Below are 22,238 nucleotides of genomic sequence, written 5' to 3' on the forward strand. Positions count from 1 at the left end.
TGGCGGGCACCTGTAATCTCACCTACTTGGGAGGCTGAGGCAGGAGAATTGCCTGAACCCCAGAGGTGGAGGTTACAGAAAGCCAAGATCGTGCTATTGCACACCAGCCTGGGTGACACAGTGAGACTCTAAGAAAAAAAAAAAAGAAAAAAAAAAGAGCATATTGGCTGCCAGGCACAGTGGCTCATGCCTGTAATCCCAGCACTTTGGGAGGCCAAGGTGGGTGGATCACCTGAGGTCAGGAGTTCGAGACCAGCCTGGCCAACATGGTGAAAACCCGCCTCTACTAAAAATACAAAAAATTAGCTGGGCATGGTTGCAGGCGCCTGTAATCTCAGCTACTTGGGAGGCTGAAGCAGGAGAATTGCTTGAACCCGGGAGGTGGAGGTTGCAGTGAGCCAAGGTCGCACCACTGTACTCCAGCCTGGGTGACAGAGCAAGACTCTGTCTAAAAAAAAAATCATACTAGCTGGGCACAGTGAGCTGAGATTGCACCACTGCCAGACTCCGTCTCAAAATAAATAAATAAATAAATAAAAATAAAAAACACCAAACATCATACCAGGGTTAAAATACTTCTGAATATTGGCCGGGCGCGGTGGCTCACGCCTGTAATCCCAGCACTTTGGGAGGCCGAGGCGGGCGGATCACGAGGTCAGGAGATCGAGACCATCCTGGCTAACACAGTGAAACCCCATCTCTACTGAAAAATACAAAAAAATTAGCCGGGCGAGGTGGCGGGCGCCTGTAGTCCCAGCTACACGGGAGGCTGAGGCAGGAGAATGGCGTGAACCCCAGGGGACGGAGACTGCAGTGAGCCGAGATCGCGCCACTGCACTCCAGCCTGGGTGAAAGAGCGAGACTCCTTCTCAAAAAAAAAAAAAAAAAAAAAAAAAAAAAAAATACTTCTGAACATCATCTACAGACAACAGGAAAACAGACTCCCTTAATGTTCTTTCATAAACAATATGGCAACTTTTGCCCTGGGGATATGAATTTGAAGAAGGGGGAGGCATCATTTTTCATAATGCCACCTTTCCCTAACCTTGCTCCAATCCAGACCATTTTACTGCACAACTTAAAATCCTCAAGGAATACGGCAATTTTAGATAAAAAGGTAAAATTATATTTTTGGATTACTATATAAACTTTATGCTAAAAAGTACAGAATGTAAAAAATGAACATGTTATTCTAGAGCTAACCTTTTAAATAAAAAAAGGAATTAATCAAATGGTCCAGACAAGTTATCCATGTTTTACTGCTTTGTTTTGTTTTTAAAGACAGGGCCTTGTTCTGCCACCCAGGTTGTACAGTGGTGCAATCATAATTCAATGCAGCCTTGAACTCCTAAGGCTCAAGCAATCCCACCATCCCAGTCTCCTGAGTAACTAGGACTACAGGTCTGTGTGCCACTATGCCTGGATAATTATTTAAAAACTTTTTGTAGAGATGGGGTCCTCACCATGATGTCTAGGCTGGTCTCAAACTCCTGGCCTCAAGCAATCCTCCTGCCTTGGCCTCCTGAAGTGCTGGGATTACAAGTATGAGCCACCACACCCAGCCAAGTTATACTTTTTTTTTTTTTTTTTTTTAGCATAAAAAGACATTGAAGGCCGGGTATGGTTGCCTGTAATCCCAGCACTTTGGGAAGCTGAGGTGGGTGGATCACCTGAGGTCAGGAGTTAAAGACCAGCCTGGCCAACATGGTGAAACCCGTCTCTACTAAAAAAAAAAAATACACAAATTAGCGGTGTGGTGGCACACACCTGTAATTCCAGCTACTTGGGAGGCTGAGACAGGAAAATCGCTTGAACCTAGGAGGCAGAGGTTACAGCGAGCCAAGATCACGCCATTGCACTCCAGTCTGGGTGACAAGAGCAAAACTCCGTCTCAAAAAAAAAAAAAGAGCTGGTGGTGGTACAAATGCCTCTAATCCCAGCCTTTTGGAGGTTGCAGCTGAAGGATCATTGTGGAAGGATCCCAGGAGTTTCAGACCAGTCTAGGCAATGGAGTGAAACTCCTGTTTCAAAAAAAACCAAAAAACCCCACAAAAGATATTTCAGTACTGTAAAAGCTAAGTAAAGCAGCGAAAAGTACAAACAACTCTGAAGCCAATTATTGCCGGAATTCAAATGTTAACTATGCCATTGACTAACTGTTAAACCCTAGACAAATTACTTAAGTTTCTCTAATTCTCTAAGCCTTAGCTTCTTCGATAATATTAATAATACCCATTCTCTCACAAGGTTCTTGAATAAATTTGTAAGATAACATATAAACTCATTAACACAGTAACTGGCACATAATAGGTATGCAAGAAGTATTAACTTTCTTTCTACTTCTTCAGTGTCAGCCCAGACTAATATACCTGAAAAAATTCCAAATATATTAGGGAACTAGATGCAAAAATTGAATCCGAGCAATTACCAGAAGAAAACAAAAGTAAATTTCTTACTTGCTTAAAATTTGGGTGTGGGAGAGCTTTTCTAATGACTTGAAATACAGAAGCTTTTTTTGGAGGGCAGCAATCTAGTCTGCAGAAGCTGTATCCCCTCTTTTACTTCCTGCTACAGCCAATAAAGGCCGTTCTTACCATTAAAAAAAAAAAAAAAAATAGCCAGGTGTGGTGATGCCATGCCTGTAATCCCAGCTACTCAGGAGGCTGAGGCAGGAGAATCGCTTGAACCTGGAAGGCAGAGGTTGCAGTGAGCCAAGAATGCACCATTGCACTCCAGCCTGGGCAACAAGAACGAAACTCCGTCTCAAAAAAAAAAAAAAAAAGGAAGCAACCTGGGCATGGTGGCTCACACCTACAATCCCAGCACTTTGGGAGGCCAAAGAGGGACTTGACTCAAGAGTTCAAGACCAGCCTGGGCAACATAGGGAGACCCTGTCTCTGAAAAAATAAAAAAATTAGTCCAGTATGGTGGCATGTACCTGTAGTCCCAGCTACTGGAGGAGGCTGAGGTAAGATGAACGCTTGAGTCTAGGAGGTGGAGACTGTAGTGAGCTGGTATTATGCCACTGTACTCTAGTCTGGATGAGAGGCAGACTCTGTCTTTAAAAAAGAAAAAAATCCAGAAGCAATTAAAAAAAAAGGCCAGATATAGTGGCTAACCCCTGTAATCCCAACACTTTGGGAGGACAAGGCAGGAGGATCACTTGAGGCCAGGGGCTCAAGACCAGCTTAGGCAACATGGCAAGACCTCATTGTCTCTACAAAAAATAAAAAAAATTAGCTAGATGTGGTGATGATGTGAATGATCTTAAGCAAAGCCAAGACACAAATGATGGAATCCACTAAAAGACTCTTAGGACTAACACTTAGGTTGCAAGATACAAACTCAATACATGAAACACATCTGTCAGGGTAAACTGGTGGGAAAAAAAATCAATTGTATTTCTATACATAGCAATAAACAATCCAAAAATTTAATTTAAAATATCCAATTGGAGTGCTGGGTGTGGTGGCATGCCTGTCATGCCAGCACTTTGGGAGGTCAAGGCAGGCAGATCACGAGGTCAAGAGATCGAGACCATCCTGGCCAACATGGTGAAACTCTTTCTCTACTAAAAACACAAAAATTAGCTGAGTGTGGCGGTGCGTGTCTGTGGTCCCAGCTACTCGAGAGGCTGAGGCAGCAGAATCGCTTGAACCTGGGAAGCAGAGGTTGCAGTAAGCTGAGATCACACCACTGCACGCCAGCCTGATAACAGAGTGAGACTCCGTCTAAAAAATAATAATAATAATAAAATAAAAATAAAAATAAAAAATCCAATTCCAATTACAACAATTACAATAGTACTAACTTAAAAAAAATTCTTGGGAACAAGATAAAAGAAGAATAGTACTTGTACACTAAAAACTATAAAACACTGTTAAAAGTTTTGAGGCCAGGTGCAGTGACTCGTGCCTGTAATCCCAGCACTTTAGGAGGCTGAGGGGGACAGATCTCTTGAGGTCAGGAGTTCGAGACCAGCCTGGCCAACATGGTGAAACCCTGTCTCTACTAAAAATACAAAAATTAGCCAGGTGTGTTGGCATGCGCCCATAGTCCCAGCTAATCAGGAGGCTGAGGCACGAGAATCACTTGAACCCAAGAGGCAGAAGTTGCAGTGAGCCGAGATGAAGCCACTGCACTCTAGCCTAGGCGACAGAGTGAGACTCAGTCTCATTAAAACAAACAGACAAACAAAACAACAACAACAAACACTATTAAAAGTTTTGGTTAACGATCAAAATAGGTCGGGCATGGTGGCTTATCCCTGTAATCCCAGCAATTTGGGAGGCCTAGGTGAGGGAATCACCTGAGGTCAGGAGTTAAAGACCAGCTTGACCAATATGATGAAACCCTGTCTCTACAAAACTACAAAAAATTAGCCGGGCGGCCGGGCGCGGTGGCTCACGCTTGTAATCCCAGCACTTTGGGAGGCCGAGGCGGGCGGATCACGAGGTCAGGAGATCGAGACCACGGTGAAACCCTGTCTCTACTAAAAATACAAAAAATTAGCCGGGCGTGGTGGCGGGCGCTTGTAGTCCCAGCTACTCGGAGAGGCTGAGGCAGGAGAATGGCGTGAACCCGGGAGGCGGAGCTTGCAGTGAGCCGAGATTGTGCCACTGCACTCCAGCCTGGGTGACAGAGCGAGACTCTGTCTAAAAAAAAAAAAAAAAAAAATTAGCTGGGCATGGTGGTGTGGGCCTGTAGCCCCATCTGTTTGGGAGGTTGAGGCAGGAGAATCACCTGAACCTGGGAGGTGGAGGTTGCAGTGGGCCGAGATCAGGCCACTGCACTCCAGACTGGATGAGAGAGCGATTCTGTGTCAAAAAAAAAAAAAAAAAAATCAAAATAAATGGAAAGACATCCCATATTCACAGATATGGTGATGACTAAATACTGTTAAGACAGTAAAACCTGGCCAGGTGCTGTAGCTCACATCTGTAATCCCAGCACTTTGAGAGGCCGAGGTGGGTGGATCACTTGAGGTCTGGAGTTCAAGACCAGCCTGGCCAACATGGCAAAACCCTGGATCTACTAAAAATACAAAAAGTAGATGGGCATGGTAGCACATGCCTGTAATCCAAACTACTAGGGAGGCTAAGGGAAGAGGATTGCTTAAACCCAGGGCGCGAAGGTTGCAGTGAGCTGAGATGGTGCCACTGCACTCCAGCCTGGGCGATAGAGTGAGACTCTGTCTCAAAAAAAAAAAAAAAAAAGACGACAAAACTTCCCAAATTGATCTATAGAGTCTGTGAAAATTCCAGCTGCATTTTTTGCAGAAATAGATAAGCTGATCCTAAAAATCACAGAGAAATGGCAAGGAACCCAGGAACAGCCAAAACAATCTTGAAAAAGAACAAAGTTGAAGGAATCACACTTTCTGATTTCAGGCTTTCTTACAAAACTCCAGTATTTGGCCTGGAGCAGTGGCTCACGCCTATAATCCTAGCACTTTGGGAAGCCAAGAGGGGAGGATTGCTTGAGGCCAAGAGTTCCAGACAGCCTGGGCAACATAATGAGGCCTTGTCTTTACAAAAAATTTAAAAAATAGCTGGGTGTGGTGGTGAATGCCTATAGTCCAGCTACTCGGGAGGCTGAGGAAGGAGGATGGTTTGAGCTTGGGAGATAGAGGCTGAAGTGAGCTGTGTTTGTGCCACTATACTCTAGGCTGGGCCTTAGAGTGCAACCCTGTTTCTAAAAAATAAATAAATAAAAAAGCTATAGTAATCAACACAGTGTTTGAACAGTAACAACATATTATTACTGGCATAACAGTAGTCACGGTCAATAAGCACAAAAGTCAAATAACAAATTGACAAAATATATCTACAATTTATATCACTGACAAAGGCAAATCTAATAGATAAAGAACTCTTAAAAATCGAGGATAGAATTTCCCCTGATAGAAATCGGGGAAACGAACATGAAAATACAGTTAAAAGAAAAAGATAATTAAGTGGCCTTCAAAGATATAAAAAGATGCTTGACAGTATTACTTACAAAAAAATGTGAATTGAACCAGCCTGGCCAACATGGTGAAACCCCATCTCTACTAAGAATACAAAAATTAGCCAGGCGTGGTAGCACACACCTGTGGTCCCAGGTACTCGGGAGGCTAAGGCAGGAGAATTGCTTGAACCCGGGAGGCAGAGGTTGCAGTGAGCCAAGATTGTGCCACTGTACTCCAGCCTGGGAGACAGAGCCAGACTCCGTCTCAAAAAAAAAAGTAAACTGAAATTCCTCACCTATTAGATTAAGAAACATATAATCGTTTGACAACATAGGATGGGCTGTGGAAAAGTAAGACACACTCATAAATTTCTAGGACTACAAAAGGATACAATTCCCATGGAAGCAGAATTTAGCAATATTTACAATATTATATATACAACTACTATTTAACCCAGTAATTCAATTTCTAGGAACTTACCCTGAAGATATACCTCCAAAATATCAAACAATGTGTGGATAAGTTTATTCACTGGGTATTATCTATAGGAGCAAATATTAGAACAACCCTTCCTTACTAGACTGGCTAGATAGACTATGAAGTATCTATATAATCTAATATCATACAGCTATAAAAAATAAAAACGTGGATGTAAATAAATGTTCATAGAAGCATTACTTGTGATAGCCAAAAGCAGAAACAACCCAAATGTTCATTAACTGATGAATGGATAAATAAAATGTGGTATATATATGCACAATGGAATATTATTTGGCAAAAAAGACAAGAATTATATATACTACAACATGCATGAAACCTGAAAACAATATGCTAAGTGAAAAAACTCAGTCACAAAAAAACACATATTGTATGATACTAAATATCCAGGACTGGTAAAAAAACAAAAATGTATTTATATTATATATATTCCACACATTAAATATCTAAATGGACAGTTGCCTAATGGTGGGGAAATTAGGGAGTGATTGCCTAGGGATGTGGGTTTCTTTCTGGAATAATAACAATGTTTTAAAACTGATTACTGTACACTTAATATCTCAATAAAGGCTTACGATTGCTCTCAGTCCAGAGTCTTAAAGAAGCAGACTTTGTTGAAGACTTGAAGAAGTGAGCCACCAACCATGAGTTACACAACTGCAAAGATATGAGTTTTACCTACATCCACGTGAGTCTGGAATACAGCCCCAGCCTCTGATGGTACCTTGATTCTAGCTTATGAAACTCAGAACAGAGGATCCAACTAAGCCTGGACTAAACTGGAATCTGTGAGATAATAAATGGATGATATTTAAGCTGCTAAATTTGTGATAATTTCTTCAACAGCAATATAAAATTAATACACACGTGTGTATGCACATTTTTTTCGTTTTGTTTTGTTTTTTTTTTTTTTTTTTTTTTTTGAGACCGAGTCTCGCTGTCGCCCAGGCTGGAGTGCAGTGGCGCGATCTCGGCTCACTGCAGGCTCCGCCCCCCGGGGTTCACGCCATTCTCCTGCCTCAGCCTCCCGAGTAGCTGGGACTACAGGCGCCCGCCATCTCGCCCGGCTAATTTTTTTGTATTTTTAGTAGAGACGGGGTTTCACTGTGTTAGCCAGGATGGTCTCGATCTCCTGACCTCGTGATCCACCCGCCTCGGCCTCCCAAAGTGCTGGGATTACAGGCGTGAGCCACCGTGCCCGGCCACATTTTTTTCATTCCATGGTACTGAAAGGGGCTAGAAGCATGGCATCATAGCAATAACAAATACCCTAATAGAAAAAGCACATGAAAAATTCAGATTTTGACTTCTAAATAATAATCCTCACTAAAAGAAAACAAAGCTCCTTGAGGGAAATAGTTGATTCCAGATCCAGGCCAAAGAAAGAACAAGTCTGATAAACAACAGCAGAAAAGTAAACCAAAACAAAAAACTAAATCCTCACTACTCCAAACAGCAGAAAGCAGGGAAGTGCTCAAAGATAAGTAATCTGAAGACACGTATAAAGGAAACAGGGGCCAGTTTAAAGGGGCTCCTGTGGTAAAATCAGGGAATTTTGAGCAGTTTCCTATAAAATGCTAATAGATTATAATATATTCAATTTTATGCCAAGCATGATAGCTTATGCCTCCTAGCACTTTGTGAGGCTGCGGCAGAAGGACTTCTTGAGCCCAGGAGTTAGAGTCAAGCCTGGGCAACATAGGGAGACCCTGTCTCTGGAGAAAAACAAACAAACAAAACCACCCAAACAAAAAAAATTCATGAGTCTATATGGTATTCAAAAAAACAAAACAAAACAAAACAAACAGAGAGTTTATGGAGAAAAAAAAAAGAGAAGCTCATCTTCACCAGAAAATGTCAGCTAAAAAATCAAGAAATAATGGAATTAGAAATTTTTTTTTTTTTTTGAGACCGAGTCTTGCTCTGTCGCCCAGGCTGGAGTTCAGTGGCGCAATCTCAGTTCACTACAACCTCTGCTTCCTGGGTTCAAGCGATTCTCCTGCTTCAGCCTCCCAAATAGCTAGGACTACAGGTGCATGTCACCAGGCCTGGCTAATTTTTGCATTTTTGGTAGAGACAGGGTTTCACCATGTTGGCCAGGGTGTTCTTGAACTCCTGACCTCAGGTGATCTGCCTCCCACAGTTCTTGGATTACAGGGGTGAGCAACCACATCCAGCAAAAATTGTCATTTTTCAACCATCAATGTAATCATTAACTTAGGGAAAAAAAATTAATGGATGATTAAATGTTAGATTAAAAAACACTGATAGAGAACAAGCTATAGCCTTAAATATCAACCCATGGTTTATGTACCAATTACAATGGAAAAAAATGTATCTTTGCAATGAAAAGATTTGGCAGATACCACCTTAACTAAGTAATCAAACATGGCACCATCAACGCTGGGACAATAAGTGGGATGCAAAAAGAAGTATAAAGTATCACATATGCAACATTCCTGCCATGATTTTTAAATTTTAAGTTTTATTTATTTTTATTTTTGTAGAGATGGGATCTCACTATGTTGCCCAGGCTGGTCTTGAACTCCAGGCTTCAAGTGATCCTCCAGCCTCAGCCTCCCAAAATGTTGAGATTACAGGCATAAGCCATCTCTCCCAGGCCTCTGCCAAGATTTTTTAAACCTAAATCTAATCATGAAGATAGGATCAAAGAAATCCAAAATGAAGGGCATTCTAAAAGACAACAAAAGCCTGAGTTCTTAAAAAATGGTCGATCTAGGCCAGGCATGCTGGCTCAGACCTGTAATCCCAGCACTTTGGGAAGCTGGGGCAGGTGGATCACTTGAGGTCAGGAGTTTGAGACCAGCCTGGCCAATATGGTGAAACCCCGTCTCTGCTAAAAATACAAAAATTAGCCAGGCGTGGTGGTGGGCACCTGTAATCTCAGCTACTCAGGAGGCTGAGGCAGGAGAATTGCTTGAACTCCATCTCAAAAAAAAAAAAAAAAAGTTTATATTATTTTCTCTTTCTTTTTTTGAGACAGGGTTTCAAAAAAAATGCTTTGTCACTTAGGCTGGAGCGTAGTGTCATGAACACAACTCACTGCAGCCTCGGACCCCCGGGCTCAAGTGATCTGCTCACTTCAGTCTCACAAGTAGCTGGGACTACAGGTGTGCGCCACCACACCTGGTGAATTTTTATTTTATTATTTATTTCTGAGACAGAGTTTTGCTCTGTCACCCAGGCTGGAGTGCAATGGCGCAATCTCGGCTCACTGCAAGCTCTGCATCTGGAGTTCAAAGGATTCTTCTGCCTCAGCCTCCCAAGTAGCTGGGATTACAGGCGCCTGCCACCATGCCCAGCTAATTTTTGTATTTTTAGCAGAGACAGGGTTGCGTCATGTTGGCCTGACTGGTCTTGAACTCCTGACCTCAAGTAGTCTGCCTGCCTTGGCCTTCCAAAGTGTTAGGATTACGGGCATGAGCCACTGCGTCTGGCCTGAATTCTTAAATTTTTAGTAGAGACAAGGTCTCGCTATGTTGCCCAGGTTGGTCTTGAACTCCTGGGCTCAATCAATCCTCCAGCTCCAGCCTCCCAAAGTGCTGGGATTACAGGCATGAGCAATCGCACCTGGCCCACTTTATTTTTATTCTATTGTATGATATTACAATAGTAGATACATGTCAGTATACATTTGTCAAAACCCATAAAATGTATACCACCAAGAGTGAACCCTAAAGTAACTACGGACTTTGGGTAATAATGGTATGTCAATGTAGGTATATGGATCATAACACATGTATCACAATGGTGTGGTGCAACAGTGGGCAGGTTGTGTGTATGAAGAACAGGGTGTATATATGAAAACTCTGTACTTTCCACTCAATTTTGCTGTGAAACTGAAACTGCTCTAAACATAAGTTTATTAATAAAACTGCTAACGACAAAATAGCCAGCCCACAATAATATCCTGGCTTCACATCTTTCAAGAATGCATACATGTACTAAACTGATCGATGTTCTTAAAAATGCTTAAAGCATAAATCGTTTTCTTCCTACTTATTTCTGTGAGAGGAAGAGCTAGTTCTAACATACATAAAGTGATATTGCAGTCCATTTTCAGGTCAAATCTTTTGTATGACCAGAGACACTTACAAATCACTGATATGGTTGTATAATTTGATGTGAAATCAAATTACATCAAAAGATCATAATCTTCCATTTTTAAATCTTTAATCAAGAAAAAGCACAAAAGTAAAAAACAGAGGTGTGGTGTCATGATATACATAAATACAAATATGAATATAAATATATATATATATGTTTTCATCCATGGTTCCTGGCTCTTAACTCCCATTGTCCCTGTTATAATGTTGGGGCACTTTTTAAGTCTCAGGAGCGGGCCTCAGGAGATAGAATCTCTTTGACCTTCTCCTGTCTTCCTTTCACCTACCTAAGGCAGGACTCTAATCTGATTTTGGGCCAAGAAAACCCTCACTCCAGAGAGGGTCCTGTACCATACCCTAGAGAAAAGAATACGACACAGAGAGGCCAAGAAGTCTAGACAGGACATGCTGGGTTTACATGCTCTACATTTTGTTCAATCACATTTCTACATGGCTGTCAATGACGCCTATGAAGCTTCCGTAAAAACTCAGAAAGAGGCTGGGTGCTGTGGCTCACGCCTGTAATCCCAGCACTTTGGGAGGCTGAGGTGGGCGGATTGCCTGAGCGCAGGAGTTCGCAACCAGACTGGGTAACACGGTGAAACCCCGTCTCTACTAAAATACAAAAAACTGGCCGGGCATGGCAGTGTGTGCCTGTAGTCCCAGCTACTCAGGAGGCCGAGGCAGGAGAATTGCTTGAACCCAGGAGGTAGAGGTTGCAGTGAGCCAAGATCTTGCCACTGCACTCCAGCTTGGGCGACAGAGCAGGACTCCTTCTCAAAAAAAAAAAAAAAAAAAAAAAAAAAAATTTAGCTGGGTGTGGTGACAGGTGCCTGTAATCCCAGCTACTCCGGAGGCTGAGGCAGGAGAATCATTTGAACCTAGGAGGCAGGGCCTGCAGTGAGCCAAGATCGTACCATTGTACTCCAGCCTGGTTGACAAGAGCAAAACTCCATCTCAAAAAAACAAACAAACAAAACCACAAAAAACAAAACTCAAAAAGAAAGGTTCAGAGAGTTTCTGGATAGCTGAACATGTGGAGGTTCCTGGAGGGTAGTGCACCCAAGGAGGGAATGAAAGCTCTATGCTCCTTCCCCAGTATATGTCTTCACCTATAGCTTCTGTAATATCCTTTATAACAAACCAGTAAATGGAAGTACATGTTTTCTTGAGTTTTGTGAGCCATTCCAGCAAATTAATCAAACCCAAAGAGGGGGTTGTGGAAACCCCAACTTGAAGATGGTTGGTCAGAAGTTCTGGAGAGCCAGAGTTGTGACTGGTCTAAAGGGAGGGTGGCGGTCTTGGGAACTGAGCACCCAACCTATAGGATCTGACCCTATATCCAGGAAAACAGTGACAGAATTGAATTGGAGGACACCCAGCTGGTGCCTATTGCTTGGTGTATGAGAAAACCCTCATACCTTTGGTTACAGAAGTCTTCTGTGTTTTGTTTTGTTTTGTTTTTTAATTTTATTTAAAAAAATGTTTTTTTTTTTTAAAACCAGCAGTTTGCTCTTACAGACTTCTTTGTTGAAAATTATTGTGATGTGACAGAAGAGGAAAAACACAGTCTGAGAGGTTTTCCCTAAGCAAGAAATAAAACTTGAATTTTATTTAGCAGAAAAGTTGGTAATTATACTTCTGCTCTATTTAGCAGACTCTGTTCCAAAATTATGACTGAATTAGATGTGTCCCAAAGCGTATTTCTACTTTCTCATTTCTACTGACAGAATGTTGATTTTTTTTTTCCTTAACAGCTATTAACACCTAGAGTAATGACCATTATTTCCGCAACCTGTCTTATGGCTAAAGTGTGGCTACGCAATTTAAATTCTAGCCAATTTATATAAATGTGGGTTTGAAGTTTTCTTACAAAGAAGGAGCATGGGCCGGGCACCGTGGCTCATGCCTGTAATCCTTGCACTCTGGGAGGCAGAGGAGGGCGGATCACCTGAGGTCAGGAATTCAAGACCAGTCTGGCCAACATGGTGAAACCCCATCTCTACTAAAAATACAAACAATTAGCTGGGCATGATGGCAGGTGCCTGTAATCCCAGCTACTCGGGAGGCTGAGGCAGGAGAATTGCTTGAACCCGGAAGGCAGAGGTTGCAGTGAGCCGAGATCATGCCATTGCACTCCAGCCTGGGCAACAAGAGTGAAATTCCATCGCAACAAACAAACCAGAAAACAAAAAACAAAGAAGGAGCATGCTTTTCCTCCTCTTTTCTGTCTGTAACAAACATCTCATGGCTGGACTCTAGTAACTGTCTTGGAACATGAGGGAATCTTAGGAATGCATAATTAGTGCTGAGATAGAGGGAAAAAAAAGGAGCCTAGGTCCCTGAAGACACTGTGAAGGTACCATTATGAACTTTGAACTACATACTTCACAACTTTTCTTAAATTAAAAAAAATAGTTAAGTGCCTATCTTTTTAAAGTCTTAGTTATTTGAGATGATTTATTATTATTATAATTAGCTAAACTTAAGCTTCATTAGTAAAATGTTTTCACAACCTAAGAAGCACGTTCAGAGTATAAAAATTTTGTGATATCTACCTCAGTGACAAATCAATAAAAATCTTTTAAATGCAAAATAAAGTGGTATGGTTTACATGTCAATTACTTTAACAACACCAAATGAGATGTACCTCTAAAATCTAAGGTTTCCTCTTTCAATCTTATTCTTCTTCTTGTCTAAATTCAGATATTCATGACTTTTTGATAGAAACTGTGAGGTGAGAGTTTTTGCCACTAGTCATTCATTCCATTTATTTTCCACCCTGCTGCTGGGGCTATCTTAAACAAATCTATACCTTTCACATCCATCCCCCCCAAACTCATTTTTTATTTTCTATAGCAAAATAGCATTAAAAAAAAATTTTTTTTTTTGAGATGGAGTTTCGCTCTTGTTGCCCAGGCTGGAGTGCAATGGCACGATCTCGGCTCACTGCAACCTCCGCCTCCCAGGTTCAAGCAATTCTCCTGCCTCAGCCTCCCAAGTAGCTGGGATTACAGGCATGTGCCACCACACTCGGCTAATTTTGTATTTTTAGTAGAAACGGGGTTTCTCCATGTTGGTCAGGCTGGTCTCAAACTCCCAACCTCAGGTGATCCACCTGCCTCAGCCTCCCAAAGTGTTGGGATTATAGGCGTGAGCCACCACTCCCATCCAAAACAAAGTATCTTAAAGTTAACTAAATATCTCAAAGTCCATGATTATATGTTCCTTATCATATAATGCTTATTTACCACAGGGCCACTACATTTCAGAAGCCCTAAACTTTCAAGTTGTTTTATGAAAAATCTCTGTATCCTAAGATGTGCCTTTTTACACGCTGTTCTGACTGGAATATCCTTCTCCATCTGGTAAACTACTACCAAACCTCTAAATCTTAACTCAACCAGAAAATATTTCTTAATTGATGATAATTTGCTATTCCTTTGATGCTTTAAAAATTCTCAATTAGAATGCTTATTAAGTTGTACTCTGCCAAGATAATACGAAGTTCTTAAAAGCAAGGCAAATATTTTATTCATCTGACAAAGTTCATGGAACACAGCGTCCAATCAATGAAAAATGAAGTCACCAATATCATTTTAGTTACACAGAGCCATTTGTTGCTTAAGTTAATAAGAAAAGCATCATTAGGGCCAGGTGGCTCGCGCCTGTAATCCCAGCACTTTGGGAGGCCGAGGCAGGTGGATCACGAGGTCAGCAGACCAAGACCATCCTGGCTAACACGGTGAAACCCCGTCTCTACTAAAAATACACAAAATTAGCTGGGCGTGGTGGCGGGCCCTGTAGTCCCAGCTACTCGGGAGGCTGAGGCAGGAGAATGGCGTGAACCCAGGAGGCAGAGTTTGCAGTAAGCCAAGATCGTACCACTGCACTCCAGCCTGGGCGACAAAGCGAGACTCCGTCTCAAAAAAAAAAAAAAGAAAAGCATCATTTGAATCTCAATCTAGAAAGGCAGAGAGAAGATAACGATCAGAAAGACAATTAGTCTCATACAACATAAGACAGTACAGTGAACACTGATATTTGTGTATATTACTTTTGTACTGATTTCCCCCCACATCAGAAGGGGTAATGTATTGACCTTGACACAAAGTTTGAGGGAGGCGTACCTCATATATGAGCGCAAAAACACAATCATCACGCTTGTGAAATACAAAAGAATCTATATTGTTTTTTGATAGTCAAAGTATTTTTCCAAATGTGGACGAAAAAGGGATGTTAGCTAATAGGTACTACTACTTACTCTGTAGTTTTGTAAACGTCAGAATACAGCCCTGCTTTCTGATACTTCTTCTTTGGGGGACGTGGGGGCTTCTTTTCCCTTGGGATGAGAGAAAGCACAGGCTGCAAGGTACTTTCAGGTTCAGAAGGTTTAGCTGGGGTTTCAGAAGGACTGGGAATCTCAACTGGTGCTTCATTAAAGCTAGAAAGAGAAGTTTAAAGATAATTTTATTGTGAAAAAAGTGTTTTCCTACAAATAATTGTCTACTTAAAAAAAAAAAACACGGCAATTAAAAAAAAGAGATATGGGGACTTCCTTATCTGGCCATGTTTAAATAACTGGTACCAGACTTCTCCTGACAAGAATAGAAATATGGTAGTCTACTAGATACTTAGAGAAAATTTTATTTTATTTTATTTTTTGAGTCGGAATCTTTCTCTGTCACCCAGGCTGGAGTGCAGGGGCACAATCTTGGCTCAATGCAACTTCCGCTTTCTGGGTTCAAGCAATTCTCCTGCCTCAGCCTCCCGACTAGCTGATATTACAGGGGCACGCCGCCAGTTTTGTATTTTTAGTAGAGACAGGGTTTGGCCATGTTGGCCAGGCTGGTCTTCAACTCTTGACCTCAAGTGATCCACCCGCCTTGGTCTCCCAAGTGCTGGGATTATAGGCATGAGCCACCGAGCCTGGCATGACAAAATTTTAAAAGAAAATTATTATCAGATACTGGACAACAGTTAATGCAGCACTGTGATCCCTGAGAAATCTGAAAAAAATGTGGTGAGTCACACAACCACCTTGCTTTTCTTTTCTTTTTTCTTTTTTTGTTTTTTGAGATGGAGTCTCACTCTGTTGCCCAGGCTGGAGTGCAGTGGCATGATCTTGTCTCACTACAACTTCTGCCTCCTGGGTTCAAGCGATTCTCCTGCCTCAGCCTCCTGAGTAGCTGGGATTACAGGCGCCTGTAACCACATCTGGATGATTTTTGTATTTTTAGGAGAGATAGTTTCACCATGTTGGCCAGGCTGGTCTCAAACTTCTAACATCAGGTAATCCACCCACCCAAAGTGCTAGGATTACAGGCATGAGCCACTGTGCCCAGCCCCACCTTGCCTTTCCTTACCTTCCTTTCCTTCCTTCCCTCCTTCCTTTTTTTCTTTCCTTTTCCTTTTTTTTTTTTTTTTTTTTTGAGACGGAGTCTTGCTCTGTCTCCCAGGCTGGAGTGCAGTGGTGTGATCTTGGCTCACTGCAACCTCCGCCTCCTGGCTTCAAGATTCTCCTACATCAGCCTCCTGAGTAGCTGGGATTCCAGGCATGTGCCACCACACCCAGCTTATTTTTTTGTATTTTTAGTAGAGACAGGGTTTCACCATGAGGTCCAGGATGGTCTTCAACTCCTGATCTCAGGTGATCTGCCCACCTCAGCTTCCCAAAGTGTTGGGATTACAGGCGTGAGCCATCACACCCAGCCTCCACTTTGCCTTTCTAAGAATGACTGTGGTGCAGAAGTAGAAACCAAGCAGAGAATGGACAAAATGATGAGCTGAAAAGGGATATATCAGAGTACAGAGGGACTGAGATAGCTGGAATTTGTGGAAATGAGTATCAGAATGGAAAAAGCTATGGAGAATTATAACTCTAGAAATCTAACTATGGGTGTCTCTTTTAGTATACTACGTTGTGCATGTGAAGGGTAAAATTCCATATGGCTGAACAAAGAACTACCAGAAAACTGTAACCTGAGCAATTCACACAACTCACACATGATGGCAGATACTCATTCCATTAGGCAAAGTAGAAAGACACTGTTTAACAATAGGGGACATTAAACAGCAAGCCCAGAGGGCAATGTTATCCATTGTTAGAGGGCTTAATTATCCTGAAAGAAAGACTAGCCTTAGCTGGCGGAGCGCAGTGGCTCACGCCTGTAATCCCAGCACTTTGGGAGGCCCAGACAGGCGGATCACCTGAGGTCGGGAGTTCAAGACCAGCCTGACCAACATGGAGAAACCCCGTCTCTACTAAAAATACAAAATTAGCCAGGTGTGGTGGCGCAAGCCTGTAATCCCAGCTACTCGGGAGGCTGAGGCAGGGGAAATCGCTTGAACCTGGGAGGTGGAGGTTGCGGTGAGCCCAGGTAGCGCCGTTGCACTCCAGCCTGGGTGACAAGAGCAAAATTCCGTCTCAAAAAAAAAAAAAAAAGACTAGCCTTAACTAAGTTTAAAAACAATATGAGAATCCAAACTGAACCATAAGTAACTTAACTGCCTATCAAAATAAAATTGAATATTTGTAAAGGAAACCAACAAAAACCAGACATACAATAATGTGACATCACAATGTCTTGCATCCAATAGTAAATTCCTACATATGCCAAAATGCAGGAAAATGTGAACCAGGGGAAAAAATCATTCAGTAGAAACAGCAACATAAATAGAAATCACAAAGACAGAAAAGAAAATAACATACTACTCTACAAGCATAAATCAGGAATTTAGAAGAAAATACAAAGATAATGAGGAGAAGAAGACTTAACAACAACAACAAAAGGAATATTGAGAATTGATAAATACGAAATCTGAAATGAAAAATTGGAGAGTACTTAACAGCAAATAAGGCACTGGAGATCAGTCAACTTGAAGACAGCAATAGAAACAACACAAACTGATAGAGATTAAAGAAAAGAATAAATTATATAGAGAATATAATGCTAACAGAATCTTAGAATCCCAGGAAAGGAGAAAACTTACTACTAAAACAACTGGACACATGTAAAGGAAAACAACAAAAACCAGATATACAATGATGTAACATTCACAAAATAAAAAATTCATAATGAAAAAAACTGAGAATTATGGCTAAAAAGTTTCCCAAAATGATAAAAAGCATAACCTCAGAGTTTGAAGAAAGTAAGCAAACCATAGGCAGGATAAATAAAACAAGGTCCAGCATATCATAATAAACTTGTTAAAAACTACTGATGAAAAAAACAAAAGAAGCTAAAGAGGCTGGGCGCAGTGGCTCACGCTTGTAATCCCAGTACTTTGGGAGGCCAAGGCGGGTGGATCACGAGGTCAGGAGATTGTGACCATCCTGGCTAACACGGTGAAACCCCGACTCTACTAAAAATTAAAAAATAATTAGCTGGGCATGGTGGCGGGCGCCTGTAGTCCCAGCTACTCGGGAGGCTGAGGCAGGAGAATGGTGTGAACCCGAGAGCTTGCAGTGAGCTGAGATTGCACCACTGCACTCCAGCCTGGGAGGGCAAAAAAAAAAAATAAATAAAATAAATAAATAAATAAATAAATAAATAAATAAATAAATAAAATAAAAAAGCAGCAGCTAAAGAAAAAACACACGCTATAAAGCACACTGGCTCATGCCTGTAATCCCAGCACTTTGTGTGGCCGACGCAGGAGGATTGCTTGAGCCCAGGAGTTCAAGACCAGCCTGGGCAACACAGCAAGACCCGTTTCTTAAAAAAAAAAAAAAAAAAAGTTTAGATCTCATATCGAAAACAGTGCAAACCAGAAGACAATGTAATGACATCAAAGAGTGCTAAAAGGAGAGGGAAAGGGGAAGCTTATTAAAATAGAAATCTAAATCAAACAAAAGCATTAAAAAAAAAAAAGATGTGCTTGATTCAGCAGCACATATACTAAAATTGGAACAATACAGAGATTAGCATGGCCCTGGTGCAAGAATGATATGCAAACTTGTGAAGTGTTCCATATTTTTAAACAAAGCATTTTACTTAAAAAATAATACAGGTGATTCTTGTTCCACACAAAAATCGAACAGATGCATATCTATCTCTCGTTTTACTAAGTACAACTAAAAACTCTGGAAATTGTCTATAAAATAAACATAAGCAAATGTACTGGCAATGACCAGGCAGAAGTTTCCCAGATATTTGATTTGCCTCATATGTACAGGTTAAATTGTATAAAGCTTCCCTATTATTAAGGACAAGGCAAATATATGCTTTCATCATATATGCTCAGTGTCATAATAGAGGTCCTAGCCAGTGCAAAAAGGCCAGAAAAATAAAATAATATTGAAAAGGAAGAATTACAAACTATCTCTATTCACACATTATGTGATTGTCTATATAAAAACACCCAAAGACTCTACAAAAGAGAAAGTACTACAATTAGTGAATGAAATACACAACAATGTTGCAGAATCCAAGGTCAAATTCAACTGTATTTCTATGTTCTATCAATGAGAAAATTGAAATCAAAATTAAACAATGCTACTTACAACACTAGAAAAGTAGCCAGGCAGGGTGGCTCACTCCTACAATCCCAACACTGTGGAAGGATGAGGCGGGCAGATCACCTAAGGTCAGGAGTTTGAGACCAGACTGGTGAACATGGTGAAACCCCGTCTCTACTTAAAATACAAAATACAAAAATTAGCTGGGTGTGGCGGCATGCACCTGTAGTCCCAGCTCCTCAGGAAGCTGAGGCAGGAGAATTGCTTGAACCCAGGAGGCAGAGGTTGAATTGAGCCAAGATGGCAGCACTGCACTACTGCCTGGGCAACAGAATGAGACTCCATCTCAAAAAAAAAACAAAAACAAAAACAAAAAAACAAGAAAAGCATTAAATGCTTAACTATAAATCAAACAAAATAATACAGAAATAGAATTACTTTATAAATGTATAAATATAATAAAGTATAAATTTAAAAGAAAACCAAAATATAAATCTAACCAAATACACGCAGTACATAAGAGTATAAACAAAACAATGAATTGAAAAAAAAAAAGGCCAGGTGCAGTGGCTCACACCTGTAATCTCAGCGCTTTGGGAGGCCGAGGTAGGTGGGTCACTTGAGGTCAGGAGTTTGAGACCAGCCTGGCCAACATGGTGAAACCCCATCTGTACTAAAATATAAAAATTAGCGAGGCATGGTGCCGGGCACCTGTAACCTCAGCTACTTGGGAGGCTGAGGCAGGAGAATCACTTGAGCCCGGGAGGTGGAGGCTGCAGTGAGCCAAGATGGCGCTACTGCACTTTAGCCTATGTGACAGAGCAAGGTTCCATTTAAAAAAAAAAAAAAAAAAAAATCAAAGCCTAAAATAAATGCAGTGATATACCATGTCCATGGATGTCCATGGAATTAAACACTGAATGTCATTAAGACAGCAATTTCTGTCCAGGCTTGGCAGCTTTCACCTGTAATCCCAGCACTTTGGGAGGCTGAGGCAGGAGGATCACTTGAGCCTGGAGGTTGGAGACCAACGTAGGCAACATAGTCAGACCCCATCTTTGCAAAAAATTTTAAAAAACTAGCCAGGTGTGGTGGCTTACACTTGTAGTCCCAGCTACCGAAGAGGCTAAAGTGGGAAGACTGCTTAAACCTAGGAGGTCAAGGCTGACAGTAAGCCATTGCACTCCAGCCTGGGCAACAGAGGAAGACTCTGTGTCTTTAAAAAAAAAAAAAAAGTTGGTGATTGCAATTTTCCCCCAAACTGATCTATAGATCTAACACAATCTCAAGTACCAACAGAGTTTTTTTCTTTTTTTTTTTTGTTGTTGAGAAAATGCCAAGAAAATTCACAAATTGCTATGGAAAGACAAAAACTAAGGCCAGGGCTGGTGGCTCACGCCTGTAATCCCAGCATTCTGGGAGGCCGAGGCATGTGGATCACGAGGTCAGAAGACTGAGACCATCCTGGCTAACACAGTGAAAACCCGTCTCTACTAAAAACAGAAAAAATAGCTGGGCATGGTGGCGGGGGCCTGTAGTCCCAGCTACTTGGGAGGCTGAGGCAGGAGAATGGCGTGAACCCGGGAGGCAGAGGTTGCAGTGAGCCGAGATCACGCCACTGCACTCCATCCTGGGCGACACAGCAAGACTCTGTCTCAAAAAAAAAAAAAAAACCTAAAAAAAAAATTGGAGATTTATCTAATTTCAAGACTTAATGTAAATGTATGGTAATCAGGACAATGTGATACTAGCTACACAAAATAAATGTAGAACAACGTAATAGAGTATAGAAATAGATACACGTATGACTAATGTTTTTTTGAAAAACTGTGGTAAAATGCACATACCATAATATTTACCTTTTAAACCATTTTTAAGTGGTCTGGACAGTTCAGTGACATGAAAGTACATTCACATTGTTGTACAACCATCACCAGTATCCAACCATCTCCACATCTTTTTCATCCTCCCAGACAGAATAACTGATCCTATTAAAGAAAAACTCTATTCCATCCTCCCTCCAACCCCTAATAACCAATCTACTTTCTGCCTATATGAATTTGTCTATTCCAGGTTCCTCATACTAGTGGAATCATAAAATATATGTCCATTTGTGTATGGCTTACTTTACTTTTATTTTTTCTGAGTCAAAGTCTCATTCCGTCAAGCAGGCTGGAGTGCAGTGGCACGATCTTGGCTCGCTGCAACCTCTACCTCCTGGGTTCAAGCGATTCTCCTGCCTCAGCCTCCCGAGTAGCTGGGATTACAGGGTCACACCACCACGCCCAGCTAATTTTTTTTTTTTTGAGACGGCATCTTGCTCGTCGCCCAGGCTGGAGTGCAATGGCATGATCTCGCCTCACTGCAACCTCCGGGCCACCAGGGTCTGCTAATTTTTGTATTTTTAGTAGAGACGGGGTTTCACCGTGTATGCCAGGCTGCTCTTGAACTCCTGACCTCAGATGATTCGCATGCCTCTGCCTCCCAAAGTGCTGGGATTACAGGCGTGAGCCACTGCGTCCGGCTGCTAATGATTTTCTTTTTTTGAGACGGAGTCTCGCTTTTTCACCCAGGCTGGAGTGCAGTGGCTCAATCTCGGCTCACTGCAAGCTCTGCCTCCCGGGTTCACGCCATTCTCCTGCCTCAGCCTCTCTGAGTAGCTGGAACTACAGGCGCCCGCCACCACGCCCGGCTAATTTTTTGTATTTTTAGTAGAGACGGGGTTTCACCGTGGTCTTGATCTCCTGACCTCGTGATCCACCCGCCTTGGCCTCCCAAAGTGCTGGGATTACAAGCGTGAGCCACCGCGCCCAGCCTAATGATTTTCTTAATAGCATCTGGGAACTTGTCTACTGCCTCTTGGTTGACAGAAGCTTCTCCTTTTGTCTTGATTTTTTTTTTTTTTTTTTTTTTTTTTTTTTGAGACTGAGTTTCACTCTGCCGCTGAGGCTGGAGTGCAGTGGTGTGATCTCGGCTCACTGCAGCCTCTGCCTCCTGGGTTCAAGCGATTTTTCCTGCCTCAGCCTCCTGAAGAGCTGAGACTAAAGGCACCCGTTACCACGCCTGGCTATTTTTTTGTGTTTTTAATAGAGACAGGTTTCACCATGTTGACCAGGCTGGTCTTGAACTCCTGACTTCAAGTGATCGCCTGCCTCGGCCTCCCAAAGTGCTGGGATTACAGGAGTGAGCCATTGAGCTGGCT

The 22,238-nt window shown here is 41.9% G+C and overlaps 1 protein-coding gene and 2 non-coding genes across 10 annotated transcripts in view; 1 reads left to right on the forward strand and 2 right to left on the reverse strand.

Moving 5' to 3' along the window:
* Positions 1–22,238, reverse strand: part of ASH1L (ASH1 like histone lysine methyltransferase) — a 237,985-nt gene that overhangs the window by 70,735 nt on the left and 145,012 nt on the right. For 7 of the 8 annotated variants that reach the window (XM_063626691.1, XM_063626693.1, XM_063626692.1 and 4 more), the window contains one exon: positions 14,840–15,019. The exons of the other annotated variant lie outside the window; for it this stretch is intronic. In XM_063626691.1, coding sequence (XP_063482761.1) covers positions 14,840–15,019 — 180 coding nt within the window. The remainder of the gene's footprint in view (positions 1–14,839; positions 15,020–22,238) is intronic. 8 annotated transcript variants of the gene reach the window in all.
* On the reverse strand, positions 14,654–14,758 carry LOC134735053 (small nucleolar RNA U13). Its single transcript, XR_010117912.1, has one exon. It is a non-coding gene; the product is annotated as a small nucleolar RNA U13 (small nucleolar RNA).
* Positions 18,453–18,556, forward strand: LOC134734968 (U6 spliceosomal RNA). The gene has a single exon (XR_010117835.1). It is a non-coding gene; the product is annotated as a U6 spliceosomal RNA (small nuclear RNA).

The sequence above is a fragment of the Symphalangus syndactylus genome, chromosome 12 (assembly GCF_028878055.3).
Source record: "Symphalangus syndactylus isolate Jambi chromosome 12, NHGRI_mSymSyn1-v2.1_pri, whole genome shotgun sequence".
Lineage (NCBI taxonomy): Eukaryota > Metazoa > Chordata > Mammalia > Primates > Hylobatidae > Symphalangus > Symphalangus syndactylus.